Source organism: Diceros bicornis, chromosome 18, assembly GCF_020826845.1.
Source record: "Diceros bicornis minor isolate mBicDic1 chromosome 18, mDicBic1.mat.cur, whole genome shotgun sequence".
In the NCBI taxonomy this organism is placed as follows: domain Eukaryota; kingdom Metazoa; phylum Chordata; class Mammalia; order Perissodactyla; family Rhinocerotidae; genus Diceros; species Diceros bicornis.
Window position 1 is genome coordinate 28,154,406 of NC_080757.1, and position 17,679 is coordinate 28,172,084.

The following is a 17,679-nucleotide window of genomic DNA, read 5'->3' on the forward strand; positions in this document are numbered from 1 at the left end:
AAAAATTTATTACAAATTTTTATAAAAATTAAAAAAAAATTACAAATGTTTTATAAACTGTAAGTGCCATAAAAACATAAGATATTATTACAGATAATAACTTGGAATGGCAAGCCAGCTAATGATAAGGCATGTGAAAGTTCAACTTGTTCTTTATGAAATTTGAAACAGGGCTTAAAAGTACTAAATTTAAAGATAGCATTCGTTTCCACAGCAGAGTCCTTTTTCGTTGGCTCAAACTATCAATAAAAGTGCCACGTTTCCTGAACCTTGTCCTACTAAAGAATCAATCTATCTAAAGTACATGCGCCTGATTTCTCCTGAAGGTAAAGCCAGAAGAAAAAAATCTTGCTTTCAGTGTTCTCCTTTGCATAAAAGGTTCAACATGAGACAATGGTCAACTGTAATAATCCAGTGAGCAAATAGCAATTTGCTCCCCTAATCTATTTTTCTTCAAACTATAGAAAAGCAATTAAATATGTTCCTATAACATTCTAAATTTAATTAATCCATTTTGATAGAGCAGGTGGCAGGGAGTAGGAGATTGCTGAAGATTTCTAAAATCAGTAAATTGGTTTATATAAAAGATAATGGAAGACTCTTTACTTTGAGGTCCATTCCTTCAAGATTACTAGGATTTCCAGAGAAAAATACTGCAAGGTAATGAGTGGCTGTCTCCATAGGACAATATTCTGCCTTTCTTCCCGATCCCTCCTCTTCTTTTCATTCACTGAAGAGGGGTCTGAAAAACATCAGCGCAGAAGATAAAAGAGAATGCTCACTTTTTCCAATCACTTTCAAAATTCATCTACCTTCCCATCCCAAATTTGACAGACTGTATACAAACCTCAAAAAGCAAACAATGGGGTTCACATTGTGACAAGTCTGGCTAGGTGCTTCTGCTCTAGTCTTAACATTATTTTTGCAATTATTTTATTGTCAGGACACAAGTTTCTCTTCTTGTACATTATTGGAATACTAAATTGGACCACCTTCTATGAAGGACAATTTAGCATCGTATCATAGAGCAAAGTGGTTTAGAGCTCAAAATGTGAAGGCAAACTACTTGGTCCTAAATCCTGGCTGTGGAACTTACTAGTCATGTGACCTTGGGCAAGTTAGTTAACCTTTCTATGCCTCAGTTTTCTGTTCTCTAAAATGAAGATTAAAAACAGTAATTACTACCATAAAACTCCTACAAGAAAACATAGGCAGTACACTCTTTGACATTGGTCTTAGCAGTACCTTTTCGAATACCATGTCTACTCAGGCAAGGGAAACAAAAGAAAAAACAAACAAACAGGACTACATCAGACTAAAAAGCTTCTGCAAGGCAAAGGAAACCATGAACAAAACAAAGAGACAACTCACCAACTGGGAGAAAATATCTGCAAATCATATATCCTACAAGGGGTTAATTTTCAAAATATATAAAGAACTCATACAACTCAACAACAAAAAAACAAACAACCTGATCAAAAATGGGCAGAGGATATGAGCAGACATTTTTCGAAAGAAGATACAGATGGCCAACAGGCACATGAAAAGATGTTCAAGATCACTAATTATTAGGGAAATGCAAATCAAAACTACAATGAGATATCACCTTACACCTGTCAGAATGGCTATAATAAACAAGACAAGAAACAACAAATGTTGGAGAAGATGTGGAGAAAAGGGAACCCTCATATACTGCTGGTGGGAATGCAAACTGGTGCAGCCACTATGGAAAACAGTACGGAAATTTCTCAAAAAATTAAAAATACAAATACCACATGATCCAGCTATCCCACTACTGGCTATTTATCCAAAGAACATGAAATCAACAATTCAAAGAGATTTATGCATCCCTATGGTCACTGAAGCATTATTCACAATAGCCAAGACATGGAAGCAGCCCAAGTGCCCATCAGTGGATGAATGGATAAAGAAGATGCGGGATACATATACAATGGAATACTATTCAGCCACAAAAAAGACAAAAATGTGCCATTCGCAACAACACAGATGGTCCTTGAGGGCATTATCCTAAGTGAGATAAGCTGGACAGAGAAAGACAAACACCGTATGATTTCACTCATATGTGGAAGATAAACAAATACACAGATAAGGAGAACAGACTAGTGGTTACCAGAGGGGAAGGGGGCAGGGGGAGGGTGCAAGTGGTAAAGGAGCACATATGTATGGCAACGGATAAAAACTAGACTATTGGGGGTGAACATGATGCAGTCTATATAGAAATTGATATATACAGTTTGACACTCAGTAAGTGTGCAATTAAGGTTAGTTGTTATCGGCATCATCTATGGAAATTACAAATGCATATATCCTATAACCCAATAATTCCATTTCTAAGAATGATTAGGTGTAAAGTGAAATGAACAAGTTTATTCAATGCAGCGTTATTTGTCCTAGCAAAAGATTATAAACAACTTAAATGCTACCAAACAGAGGACAGAGGAGTGATTCAAGTATGGTACACTCATACAATGGAATACTAAGCAGCCATAAAAAAGAATAAGCTCTTCATGTACAGTTATAGCACAATCTCTAGAAAATATTAAGTAAAAAAAAAACCCATGGTACAGTGTGTTATACTTAGTGTGTTATACTAACACTAATTTGAAATTCCAAAGGGGTGAGCAGTAGAGGAAGAATATATAAATGTATGTGCTTGTTGAAAGAAAGGAAAGAAAAAATAACATGCAAAAGCTCCTAATAGGAAGAGACTATGACATATGAAATGCGTATCTCTGAATCTTGAAACTCTTGGTAAAATGATGCAAAAGGTACTGACAATCAAAGTAACCCAAAAGTCAGATAAGTGCTGCAAAATATGTTATGCAAGACAATGTAGTGATCAAAACAAACTAAAACTATTTCAGATAGCTTGCATTTCTTCCAATAGAAGAGAATTTCTATGATATACTATTACCATGGTGGAGTATTATTTGCAATGTGTTTGAGATGCCAAACAATTTAGAAGTTAAAAAGAAAACCATTACAATTAACAGAAAAGGAAAACCTTCATTTTCTTTAAAAACATAAAGGAAAGTTCCTACTTAAATCATCTATATAAATAAAAGCTATAATTTTCATGGTATGAATGAGTCAAATATACTGAAATTTACCACAAATTCCAAATTTGGTTCAAATATAAATGTATTTGTCTCAAACTAAAATTTTAAAATAAACCTACAATAATCACATTCTGAGTTTTTTGATAATTGTATATTTAGGATTAGTGTAATAAGTAAATTGTAATCTACTTCTAAAGTTACAAAATAGCATGAAAAAATTGAGCACCACACAAAGCCAAATAAATACTTACCATACCATAAGATTAACAAATAATAATTTTGGGACCAGCCTGGTGGCGTAGCGGTTAAATTTGCATACTCTGCTTTGGTGGCCCGGGGTTCGCAAGTTCGGATCCCAGGCGTGGACTGACACACCGCTTGTCAAGCCATGCTTGTGGCTACTGTCCCATATAAAGTAGAGGAAGATGGGCATGGATGTTAGCCCAGGGCCAATTTTCCTCAGCAAAAAGAGGAGGACTGGCATCGATGTCAGCTCAGGGCTAATCTTCACAAAAAAACAAAAAAAAAAACAAATAATAATTTTGTACCTAGAGCACTACTGATATGACTGTGGCCAGGCTGCTTCTGCTATCACTGTGAAAAATCACCCTATAGGCCCTAATCCATAATTTAATTTACTATAACGATAAAAGATAATTAATCTTATATATTATTTTAATAACAAAAGATAATAAATATTAGATATATTTCTATTTTATTCCAGTGAAAAGGATATCATTTAAACCCGTAGACCCTCTCCCTCCAAACCACCCTACTTTACCTGTGAAGTTTCCGTTATATTGTTCCTTGTTCATTGCTACGCGTCTCTGGTCACAATTTTTTCCATTCTCTGCCATTTCATAGATCAATAACTCTTGAGGAGCTAATGAAGCAAAATAAAATCCAGTGATACATTACATACTTCTGCTTTGCATCTATGAATGAATAAAACTAAATACAGAAACAACATGGCGGTAATACCCTACATGCTATTTGAATAATGTTTTTACACTTCAATTTTCTCTTTTATAATCAACATTTGAATCATTTGCATAGAAATCCTAATAGAAGTAGTAAAATTATAAAAGCCATGTAGTTGTAAACCTTCTCCAAACAGCTATTCCAGTGATTTTCCAGATTAAAATTTGGAGGCAATTTGTCCACAGAAGATCAAATACTAGCACCTTCAAATGTTGATAAGCAATAAGGTCTAAAGTCTTTCTAATTCATAATTTAATACCATACACACTACCTACTCAAATTTTACCAATCTTTCACAGTCATTTTAGCATGATTAGAAAAAAATGGATTATATTACCAAACATGTCAAAAACGCTGACACACAGATCCAAGATCGATTTCATTTAGGAAACAATTCTACTGAAAAAAAAAATGATATGGGCATAGTAGGTAAAATTTTTAAATGTTTAAGATATGTTAAATGTACTCTTTATATCATGCTTCATAATACAGGTATAGGTGTAAATTTTGACTTTAAATCCCTGTATTACAATGTATAAATTATGCTGACATAATTATTCTACACAAAAACACCAGATTGCCTGCAACTGTATCATTCTTTCAGGTGTTAGTAAAGCAAATCTTTCTATTCAGAAAGCATATCACTTCAATAGTCTACAATGCTGAGTCCTCAATACACTCTGCGTATCAGGAATCCTGCTAGACTTGTACTGAGGTGATTAGAATATGATATGGTCCTGGGTTCAATCTTCCTATATTTGTTAGTTGGAGCTATTTTATTCCTTGAATAAAATTCTAACTATAATTACTTTTCTCAAAATTTATGCCTCATAAAGGAAAATAAGTGAAAGACTATCTAAAAAGATTGAAAAAAGAGCACACATTCATCACTCGAACACAAGGTCTCTTCTGTTAGACATAATCTATTTGTGGACATCTTTGTTTTGTTGCCTTCATTTCTCAATAAGCAAATAAACACAGAGAAATAAAGTAGAGATTTCCATCAGCATAAATGGATAGCCTGGAGTAGATGATTATATGACTTAAAGTCTGAAAATTTGGATTTGCTTCCCAGATTTGCCACTAACTAGTTGTGTGATCTTGACCAAGTCTCATTTTTTCTAGATCTTGATTTTCTACATCTACAAAATGAGAACAAACATTCTCAATTTCACAAGACTGATGAAGATGAAAGAGAGCGTGTGTGTATGTTTGGGCACACACGTGTGTTTATAACTATAAATGGCAATACATCAAAAGGGCATGAGGTACGTGAAGCAGTAAACCTAGAAATTGCCTATACTAGAGAAACTACTTCATAGCATATGCCTCACTGCTACAAGACTCATTTAAAAAGTTCTGGGGTCTGTAACGGGCACTGAAGATATAAATATGAATGAGACAACGTCCGTGTCCTCCAGAGGGTCACAGTCTGGTAGGGAAGCCAGATGAGCACAAGACTTCAATTATAATATAATACAATGAAATAGATATACAATATATAACTTAATGGGAAGAAAACAGGTTTTAGAGTCTAACAGAATTGGGTTCAAACTCAAACTTCATAAGTGTCTACCCTATGAGCTTTGGTAAGTTTCTAAATCTCTCTAAACATCAATTTCTCTAATTTGTAAAATAAAGATAATACAACATATATCAAAGGGTTACTATGAGGATTAAACAAAGTAATGTATATAAAATAATAATATAGTCTCACTTTTTGTATGAACTCAATATATACTAGTCATAACTATGAGGAGGAGGAAGAAATTACGGGAAAAAGTATGGGAGCTCAGAGGACAATACATTCAGAAGAGTTCGTAGAAGTTGAAAATTTGATCCTGCAAACTTAAATCATACTTCTGTGAAGATGTTTCCGAAAGACAATCTAGCCCAAGTAATTCCAAAAAAAAAAAAAGATGAAGTTATTTTGTGAAAATATGTAAGACCAGAGCATCACAAAGGGTTCACAAAATGTAAATCTATTCCACAAATCACGCTTTCTGGGTTTTATTAGTAAAGGTAACTGAGGATATTTGAAATGGACCATAAATCAAAGGAGTTAAATATTTTCCATCTTCCAGTCATTCAACTTGAAGACATAGTTAAGTTCTGTAAATATTTAAAACTGTGTGGGTTCATATTCAGCCAAACTCTGTAGGCAACTCATTTTAGGGATGAATAGCCGTTCACCCTCATCATAATAAATAAAATTTAATTAATTTGTGGCACAAAGACGAACAGGGCACAAAAGGGCTTATGGCATAAAGAAAACACTCTTAAACCTTTCCCCCTGCAAAACACTGTGATAATTAAGCTTATTTCCCAGTTCTACTCTTTCAATAGTATCATCTTTAAGAGATAAAAAGTTTTATCCAAAACAACTTGAGTCCATTTGAGTTCCTACTTATAACAATGGTATTATGCAATTATTTGAAGACATTTTTAAAGATATTGCAACATGAATTTTCATTTGAGAAAATAATGTTCTTACACAATATGCTAAAAAAACACCCAGCCTACTGACATTTCCTACTCAAAAAATTCTCTAGAAAACAAAATAGTCTGGAATTTTGTTTTGTAAGAAATAACCTAGGGAACTAAGTTATTTTCTTTTAATCAGTCTACTTCTTCACAGACAAAATAAATTCAGTTTTAAAAACAATTTTTGAAAAACTTATGCCATTCTCAAAAGAAAGAACTATAATATCAAGCCAAACATGCAAAGTAAAGAACCACTTGTGTTCTAACTAGTTAAGCTTATAAAAGCATCAAAACTTTCTTGAATTTTAACCATATTTGAAAATACCTTACACTATTCTGTGTCTTTTAAAATTCCCTTGAAAACATCCTCAATTCCTTTGTCCCTATCTTCCTCAATCACATATACACTTTGCAAAGCAGCAACGCCCCTGGAACAACCTGCATCCTTATGGTCTGTCTGATCAGCTGAACATAGCTAGAGAAAAATCACACAACTGCATGGTCACTTTAAATTCACTAATTTATTCAACAGATATTTATCAAGTACCCATTATGTGGCAGTTACTATTTGAGACGCCAAATCTCAAACCTCAAATTGACGCTCATTCCTGGAACTAACAAACTTTTTTTCACTCTAAAAATTATTTCATTACTTGTTCTTTCTCTTCAAACTTTTTCCCTTCCTACTCTCAGACACTGACTTTCATTTTTTCATCAAGAAAGCAGAGAGGGAATTCTCCAGTCTTTCTATTATTAAATCTACTAAATTATCTATACCTTGAGCCATGTTAGCATTCCTCCTCTCTTTGCAACTGGGGCAGTGTCCTCTACCAGCAAAGGCTATTAGGTCAATATACACTCTGTATATCATCCCCACTCACTTTCTCAGGGACTTAACTCCTTCAGTTAGCTCTTTCTGCGTCATCAATCTTCCCCCCTTATTGGATCATTCTCATCAGCAAACAGGTTTTATCCAGCATTTCCCATTTCTCGGTCCTTCTTTATAGACAGATTTCTCAAAAGAGTTGCCTACATAAACACAGTTTCCCCTTCCTCATCACCAAATCTCTGCTCAATCCATTGCAATATGACTTTTGTCCTGACAAATCAAAAGAAATTGCCTTTGTCGAGGTCACCAATGACCTCCATGTTCCCAAATGCAATGGACACATCTTTTTTTTTTTTTTTGCTGAGAAAGATTCGCCCCGAGCTAACATCTGTGCCAATCTTCCTCTATTTTGTATGTGGGTCACTGCCACAGCATGGCCGCTGACAAGTGGTGCAGGTCCGCGCCCAGTAACCAGGCCCAGGCTGTCGAAGTGGAGCATGCCGAACTTAACCTTTTAACCTTCACTGAACACAAATAACTACTCTCTCTTGAAATACTCTCTCCTGTTTTTCTTCCTATTTCTCTGGCTACTCCATTGACAGCTCCTCCCGCTCTACTTCCTGGAGTTCTTCAAAGCCCAGTCCTAGGCTTCTTTTTGGGTTTTCTTTACATTCTCTTCCTAATGATGTCATCTATTCATACAGCCTTAAATATACTCTACAATTCTCTGTCTTTCAAAGTAGAATGATGTTCCATGTGACAATGGTTTATGAATATTCTGTAAAAATAATTATAATCACAGAAGAGATCTTACAGCATCCAAACCTATCCTACCCCTACAGTTCACAGATAAAGAAACTGAGTCTCAGAGGTCAAGTGACTTGTACAATGTCGCAGAACAAGTTAGTGACAAACCTGGAGGTAGGATCCAGATACAGGGTGGTCTCAAATTAGTAGGAAGTACATTGACCTATTGGTAAGATACCCCCAATCCCAAAACTAAATTTAAGATTATTTTGCTGAGAATTTTGAAAGAGACAAGCTCAATCAAGAGAAGTGAGGTAGATAATCTATGAGCTGGTCCACAAATGTGACTTAAGAGTTGAAGGCTCAACTCAACTCTCATCAAGTTGGGATAGGGGTGGGTGTGAGTTTTCTATGTTAAACTAGGAGGTATTACTAGACTGGGATAATAACTATAAAATTATTAACTACACTGTATGAAGAAAAAACAATAATTTAAGGTGGCAGACTTTATGATAAAAGGGAGGTTCAATAAGACAAAAATGGTAAATATATCTCCAGCACAGTGCAGCAGACCTATAAATCTCATGTCTGTGGGACACATAGCACCATGACTATCACAGGCCTTTGATTATCTTGCCATCCACTTTTGTTTACTGCATGTTCACCAAATAATATTTTAATTATATCCTGGTTTAGTATAATACTAATCCTTAGATTAGCATGAACTGTTTTTACTCACAACACTTCTGACACCAAATGTGTGGTTTTTTTCCATACCAACAACCAATTTTCCAACTCTCCAGACACCAACTGGGTATCCCTAAATTCAATTCAATTCTAACAGTAACTACACAGAGCTGGCATCAGACTCCGTAGGCTTAAGGGCTGAGTTCCACAAGACTTCTCTCACTTCAGATGCCAGTCTCAAGTATTGGGTACCCATCCTTCTGTCCAACTTGGCTACAAAGTTGGGAGTTCCCTCAATCCTCTCTGTTCAGTTCAATAATTTACTAAAACAAACTCAGAAACTCAGGAAAACAGTTTACTTGCTATTATCGATTTATTATAAAGGATACAACTCAGGAATAGCCAAACGGAAGAGATGCATAAGGCAAGGTATAGGAGGATGGTTTGGAGCTTCCATGCCCCCTCCAGGGCACACCTCCTCCCATGACCTGATTGTGTTCACCAACTTGGAAGCTCTCCAAACTCCATCATTTAGGGGATTTATGGAGGCCCTATTACGTAGACTTGATTGATGAAATCATTGGCCATTGGTGAATAACTCGATCTCCAACCCCTACTTCTCCCCAGAGGTCAAAAGTTCCAAACCTCTAATCATGCCTTGGTATTTCTGGTGACCAGCCCCCATCATGGAGGTATCTAGGGACCCACCAAAAGTTGCCTCATTAGAACAAAAGATGCTCCTATTACTCAGGAAAATTCCAAAGGATTTAGGACCTTTGTGTCAGGAACCAGGGACAAAGACCAAATATATATTTCTTATTATGCCACAATTACTCTATAAGGAGAGAATATGCTTGTTATGGGCTGAATTGTGGCCCCCCACCAAAAAAATTCATACGTTGAAGCCCTAATCCCCAAATGTGACTGTATTTGTTGTTGGAGCCTTTAAGCAAGTAATTAAGGTTAAATGAGGTCATAAGGGTGGGGTCCTAATCCAATAGGACAGGTGTCCTTATAAGAGGAGAAAAAAGACACCAGAGACCTCTCTTTTTGCATGCACACAGAAGAAAGGCCATGTGAGGACACAACAAGAAGTCAGCTGTCTACAGGTCAGGAAGAGAGGCCTCATCAGAAACCAGCCCTGCTAGCACCTGTATTTTGGACTTTCAGCTTCATGAACTGTGAGAAAATAAATTTCTGTTGTTTAAGTCAACCAGTCTCTGGTATTCTGTTATGGCAGCCCTAGCAGACTAATACAATGCTGATTAGTATAAACAAGGGGAACCAGACCACAGGATAGTAATATTTCTCTTGGTAATATTAATGAATTAGTATTCTGGTTTGTGAATTTGGTTAGATAATTCCATCCTCCGGACGTCATTCAGATATATGTTTACCTCTTCAGATTTCTAACATACAAAGCTGAGGATCAGACACTGAAATATGGCATCTATACCAAGATCCAGATGTCCTGAGTGGACTTAACTGTGTAAGCCAGCCTTTTATCCAAGAAATAACCTAGATACTTTATTGCATGTGTTTTTAAACTGCAACAGTGACTACTTAATCTAGCATCAACATACCCTGTTAATCTTACTCATTATCATTATAAAATGATCAGTTTTATAGGGAAACGGGAAAACTTGGTGCCCCAAAGCTGCCAATATGTCTTGATTGATTCAAGGCCCTATCAGGCCAAGCAGCACTTGGACTAGGTATTTCACCTGTACTCCACACCTCCAGGACTGAATGCATCCACTGTATTCTAATTCTGTTTTCATTCCCAGATGAAAGTAGCTTTATTTCTTCGGAGCTAAAAGAATCCTACCAACATCACTTACTAGTGCATGTCCTTGGGTAAGTAATTTAAGCCTTTGCATTTGAGTTTATTTGTAAAATATCCCCATTCCTATTTTCATGTAATCCTTAAATGTTTTTTGTGTTGCTTTGGGGGACTCGCAGTAATTTAGTTTCTCTACTTCAAGAGAAGTTACATATAATTGTCCTGACAGTGACTGGCACACAGCAGACACTTAATGTTAGCTTCTCCACAGCCTTTTCATGGAAGTCACAATTTTCCAAAATAATCATAGTAAATACTACCCTGAGTATTCACCTAGAGGTACTTATTTTCCATATTTCTATACTATACAAGAGCCTGCATAACTGGTTTCCACAGAAGCATCCACAGAATCAGAAAAAGCTTAGTCTGTTACGTTGGATAACAAAAATGAATTATTTTTCATCCATTCAAACATTTTGAAAAGTACTAAAAGGACAATCTGTTAAAAATTATTATGGAGTAAAAGGGCTCCAGCCTATGTAGTTAAGGTAAGATGAAGTAATCATTTTTAAGGACAGCGACTTCTCCCAGTTCAGTGAAGTAGCATTAATTTTGGAAATTTGTGATGAAACAAATTCCTGGATGTGAGAATAAATCCACAGTATTCCTAGCCTGTTTAAAGGATTGAAATCTCCTCAAACAGGAATCTAACACATATTCCTGACATTCAATGGAGTTTACTTTGCAGCGAGAATGTTATAATGTCGAATTTAACAGCATGCATCTAAGTTAGTTTTGTTTGTAAGAATAAAGTTGTTGAAATAAACTCTATAGGTCTGTGGATGGGATGAGAAGACAAAAATAGGAAAGAAACATAATTCAAACATCAAATAATAATGTTCATTGTGAATATATCTAGATACAAGAAATATTTCATAAGGCTGTAAAATAAGCAGGTATTAAATATAGCTCAAGCATTTAAAATAAAAGATTGATATTAAAGCATGTGGGGGGTTTTATTTGTTTCTGGCAAAAGTGCTTAGAAAATATTGCTAAAATCAGCTCACAAAGGTTCTTTGTAGACTGTACATCCAGTGCTAAGACTACAATACTCCATTCATTTTAAACATCAGCTACACTTGTAATGCAAAAACAATATGAAACTAAATTACTGTGAGTTCCCCAGAGCAACACAAAAAACATTTAAGGATGACATGAAAATAGGAACTCCCTGAGTAATATAAGAGTTATTAGAGAATTTAACAAGATGAAAAGGAAAAGAAAATAAGAGCAGTAAAGCCATTGATTCTAATTTCTTGGCCACTGTATTCCAAAATCAAATGAACATACTTCCTTTATTTTTTTTCACTTCAAGAAAATCATCTATTCAAATGATTCTACTTTCTCACGAAATTATTGTCAGCTTTCTCAATAAAACACGTTGTTCTTCATACAAGACACACAAAGACAGCCAATTTGAGTATTATACCCTTCAGTAACCTTTCTTGCTTTCAGAAGTCTGTATCCTTAATTGGATTATTTAGTACATTCAGCACAGACTACTCCAAAAATAGCTGTAGATTTCCCTAAAACTATTAAGAAATTGCCATTTATTCTCAGAAACTTAATAAATAATTTAAGCGAAGAGTAATATATCTTGACCAGTGAGGCTCTGATACTTGTGCAGGGGTATAAAGCGAAAGATAATTCAAATACCACACACAATATCAGAGTGACTATCAGATCATCTGACTCTGAGAGTCAGAGAGTATCTATCACACAATTGTGACAGTTTCAGAATGTGTTCTCTGAAAATTCATTATCGGAGTGAGAATATGTGAAAAAAATTCCCTGAATCTTTTTGAACTTTCTAAAGTCTTGAGGAATTAGACAAATTTAAACTCCAAGTTAGTATACAATTTAAAAGCATTCAAAATCTCAATAAATCTCCCAATAATGGGTTAGCAAGTTATGCAGGTATATATTTCTGGCCTAAAATTTAAAGTGAAGTGTAATTTAATTTAGTGAAGTGTAAAATACATTCAACTCATCACAGCCTTTAAATTGCTGAAAAAGGCCACTGCTCCAGATCTGATTTTTTTTTTTTTGTGAGGAAGATCAGCCCTGAGCTAACATCCATGCTAATCTTCCTCTTTTTGCTGAGGAAGTCCGGCTCTGAGCTAACATCTATTGCCAATCCTTCTCCTTTTTTTTTTTTTTGCCCCAAAGCCCCAGTAGATAGTTGTATGTCATAGTTGCACATCCTTCTAGTTGCTGTATGTGGGACGCGGCCTCAGCATGGCCGGAGAAGCGGTGCATTGGTGCGCGCCCGGGATCCAAACCCGGGCCACCAGTAGCACAGCGCGTGCACTTAACCTCTAAGCCATGGGGCTGGCCCTGGATCTGATTTTTAATTAGATAAAATTTTAAGTAAGAATCCAAATTTTAAAAAGATAGAACCTTAAAGACACTTGAAGGACTCTCTTTTTGAGAGTCTGATAGGTTTTGGGGAAGGTTTCTTCATCTCTCTCTTCCAATATGTAAAAATATTGTTTTATGTTCCTTTGTGTAAAAACACGATTTTATTTTCATGGGAAAAATGCATAACTTGTAAAATTACAGCTTGAAAAATCCCATTTCTCATTTTCTCTCAATCTACTTCTAAAGGTTCATTCAGTTTTTCATAACCAATGCAATCTTAGCAAAACAATTTCACCAAAAAGATGGGGGAGTAAGAGTAAGGTCAAGAATTAAGATAGTAGCTCTTTCATCTTGGCTGCCGACATGCCATCCAGACTGAGGAAGACCCGGAAACCTGCATCGGCAAGCACCAGAAGCACCCAGGAGGCAGGCAGGAGCAATGCTGGTGACATGCATCACCACAGGATCAACTTCGACAAATATCACCCACCAGGTTACTCTAGGAAAGTTGGTATGAGGCATTACTACTTAAAGAGGAAGCAGAGCTTCTGCCCAGCTGTCAACCTTGATAAACTGTGGACCTTGGTCAGTGAGCAGATATGGGTAAATGCTGTCAAAAACAAGACTGAAGCTGCTCCTATCACTGATGGGGTACGATCGGGGTTACTACAAAGTTCTGGGGTAGGGAAAGCTCCTAAAACAGCCTGTCATCATGAAGGTCAAATTCTTCAGCAGAAGAGGTGAGACGATTAAGGGTGTATGGGGGGGGGGGCGGGGGGGCTGTGTCCTGGTAGCTTGAAGCCACATGGAGGGAGGTTCATTAAATGCTAACAGCTTAAAAAATAAAATTAAGACAGTAAAAGGAGTAACAGTCACGAGTTGGGAGATTTAGCTGTGAGACCTTTGGAATATCACTTCACATCCCAGATTCTCTCTTTCCTCCTCCAATTATCAGGCACATGGAGTAAATGATTGCCATTATTTTCTTTCTGTACTAATAGTCTAAGAATTCTACCCAGCCCAAGGCTGGAGTTTTGGATTTATGTAATAACAACTACTTCCGTATAGAGATTTACAGGTTACATATAGATTAGCTAAGATGATGCTAAGAATTATTTCTAGGGAACAGTTATCTTTATCCTTACCTTCTACAAATGAGAAACTGAGGGCTCAAAGGGCACCAAATAGCGATTCAGCAGCATATAAATGGCAAAGTGAGAGTTCAACCTCACTTTTCCAAGTCCCAATTCAGTGTTTCTTCTACTACACAAAACAGTCGGGTGAGAGCATTTTCAGTTTTCACCAAGGAATTCTGGAGTCACAGATAAAAAAAAAGACAAAGAAATAGTCCCAAAAGTTTAGCTTGTCCTAGTATTCACAAATGTGTCTCATTACTAGAATTAAGAAAGCACTCATCTCTATTGATTCTCGCTATTTAAACTGACTGTCATGAAAATCAGATGACTTCATCTTTGCCTCTTTTGGTCATTTCCTTGTAGGTTATTACTGTTTGTGTATTTCTCTGACAAAATTTTAAATTCAGATTGCTTAATAGACCTCCCTACTTTATCACCCCTAAATACCTGCGGAATATAAACTGGCCTATACAAGTCATTAATAAGAAAATAAGTTAAATCACAGAAAATTTTCAAATGACAAAGGTACATGCTTCAGGTTAGTTATAGCAAAATGAAGAATTTGATCCAGGGGCCAGCCCCACGGCATAGCAGTTAAGTGTGCGTGCTCCGCTGCTGGCAGCCCAGGGTTCGGATCCTGGGTACGCACAGAGACACCACTTGTCAGGCCATGCTGAGGCAGCGTCCCATATAAAGTGGAGGAAGACAGGCACAGATGTTAGCTCAGGGCCAGTCTTCCTCAGCAAAAAGAGGAGGATTGGCATGGATTTTAGCTCAGGGCTGATCTTCCTCACAAAAAAAAAAAAAAAGAGTTTGATCCAGATAATTCTAAAATTTATGATCTATGAAACAGAATTTTTTTATTATCCACTGTTTGGAAAAACACTAGAACCTGCTACATGTTCTCCATCTATTAAAATGGTAGTAATGTCTCTACTCCGCCCATTAAGATGGATAACTGGAGATAACTTGGTCATTCGACATTAACTGAAACCAGAATTACTTGCAGCACTTTTTACACTGTTGAACTGTCATTCTTTGCCCACTCTAAAGGATATTTTGGGTTTCATTTTCTCTTACACATGCAAGAGCTTCCCAATAATATTCACTAAGGACCTTCATTTCTATCTTAAGAAAATTAGGACCTACTGAGTAGATAAATTATGGTGTAATTATTTGTATCAACGAATTCTTAGCAACCAAATGGCTTCATGATAGGGTTCTATAAAATAATAAACTAAAATAGTGCACTTGGAAAATGTAAATTAAACTTTTCAGTAACGATTATTATGTGAAGTCAGGTACGTGTACTAGGAACTTTGAGGGACCCTTCCTCTCCATAAAAACTAGACCCTGGATTGGAATATTCTTTGAGACATCACTGGTCTCATAAAGGGGAGAGGGAGTCTTCAAGGTCCCCTTCTATTCCTCCAAAAAATAAGCAAACTATACAATAGACTCAGACAGACTGGATGGTCCACGAGCTAGGGTGGTTGTAAGGCATGGTGGGAACGGAAGGGAACCTGAGCAGTGGGAAGGAAACTAGTAGGAGCAACTGGCAATTGGGATGGCCAAGGCCACCCTGAGACAAGATTCCTATAGGAACATCTCTGTAGGAAGACTGAACTTTGGAGGTGGGAAACTGAATTTGTGATTTTTCTCTCTGGGCTAAAACCCATGAAGAAAAGCAGAATATGTCACCCCAAAAACGCCACTTTGGCATATTGAATATTTTGAATTAAAGGTGCTTAAGAAACAGCAGGTACAAGAAGGATACTCTGACTCTCCTTTTTCTTCCTGAAAGCAGGAGATAAAACTCCTATAGCAAAGGTACCCTCCTTGTACCAGGAGGAAGGAAGAGACTCATCACCAGAGACAGCAAATTTGCAGCCGATAAATCTGTACAAATAAACCCTGTTAAACTAACCCTTATCTTCCTAGTTATTTCTTCACCATTTACTACCCTTAGCCCAAACCTCTCTGTCTTATCAATTCTTCACAAATTTAGTGTTTCTTTGTCTAAAAGGTATAAAAGCTTCCTGCTCTGGTCACTTCTTTGGGTCCTCATTCTCTCGTGAAGGCTCCCATTTACATGTAAGAAATTTAGTCAAATTTGTATGCTTTTCTCCTGTTAATCTGTCTTACGTCAGTTTAATTCTTAGGTCCAGTCAGAGACCCAAAAAGGATAGAGAATTTTTCCTTCCTTACACCCACAGGGGCCACTGATGTAGTCTCAAGTCAGAGGTGCCTTTCTAGCTCTAAACAGAAGTAGAAGCAAACCCTCTTTGTAAATTAGGTCCACTAGATTACCACAGAATAAGATCAATCAATAAACTCACAAAGGTACCAGAAAGCAAGCCATTATGAGTATAGACCCCCCCACCATCCCCTACCCCTTCAGAAGGACAAGAAAAATTGATATTAGAGATTCAAGTGCAGAATAAATATATTATAGAATAGCTATGTATAAAAGTGTTTACAGGGGGCCAGCCTGGTGGTGTAGTGGTTAAGTGCTCGCGATCTGCTGCGGTGGCCCAGGGTTCGCAGGTTTGGATCTCAGGCGCGCACCGACCCACGGCTTGTCAAGCTATGCTGTGGCGGCGTCCCACATAAAGTAGAGGAAGATGCGCACGGATGTTAGCCTAGGGCCAGTCTTCCTCAGCAAAAAGAGGAGGACTGGCAACAGATGTTAGCTCAGGGCTGGTCTTCCTCACACACAAAAATGTTTACAGAACAAAGGATGCAATTACAAAGACAAGCACACAATAAAAACTATCACAACTAAATAAATTTGAGGGAAGGAAAAGCAAATGGAACTTCTAGAAGTAAAAAATATTTAACTGTTGAAATTAAAAACCAGTGGATGGATTAAACAGCAGATCAGACACAGACGAAGTGACTTGGATGAGCTATCCAGGGAATTTATTAAGAATGCAGCAGAGATAAAATGGAAAATATAAGCGAATAAGAGACACAGAAGACACAGTGAGAAGGTCTACCACTGTTTAATTGGAATCCCAGAAGAACAGAAAGCATGGAGGAAATGTAAATTCAAAAAGATAAAGGCTTAAAATTTCCAGAGTTGGAAAGATGAAGGCCTAATTTTTCCAGAAATGAGTCCATCAATCTAGGAAGTACAATATATCCCAAGTAGAACAAATAAAAATATATTCTATCCAGAAACACTGCAATCAAACCACAGAACACTAAAGCAAACAGATTTTGATCCTGAAGAAACCAAAAAGAAGAGACAGATTGCTGAAACTGAAAGAACAGAACGAAAGCAGAATTCATTTTTTTGTGTGTGTGTGTGAGGAAGACCAGCTCTGAGCTGACATCCAATGCCAATCCTCCTCTTTTTTTGCTGAGGAAGACTGGCCCTGGGCTAACATCCGTACCCATCTTCCTCTACTTTATATGGGACACCGCCACAGCATGGCTACACAAGCAGTGCGTCGGTGCGCACCCGGGATCCGAACTGGCAAACCTCAGCCGTCGCGCAGAGCGCACGCACTTAACCGCTTGCGCCAC

At 36.9% G+C, this 17,679-nt stretch overlaps 1 protein-coding gene and 1 pseudogene across 1 annotated transcript in view; one reads left to right on the forward strand and one right to left on the reverse strand.

The window, feature by feature from the left end:
- The window catches only part of VMP1 (vacuole membrane protein 1), a 124,088-nt gene that overhangs the window by 96,546 nt on the left and 9,863 nt on the right, over positions 1 to 17,679 (reverse strand). The window contains exons 2-3 of the mRNA XM_058560517.1: positions 3,862 to 3,963; positions 607 to 742 (exon numbers count right to left, since the gene is read on the reverse strand). Coding sequence (XP_058416500.1) covers positions 607 to 742; positions 3,862 to 3,937 — 212 coding nt within the window. The 5' untranslated portion in view covers positions 3,938 to 3,963. The remainder of the gene's footprint in view (positions 1 to 606; positions 743 to 3,861; positions 3,964 to 17,679) is intronic.
- Positions 13,376 to 13,811, forward strand: LOC131417291 (large ribosomal subunit protein uL15-like; annotated as a pseudogene).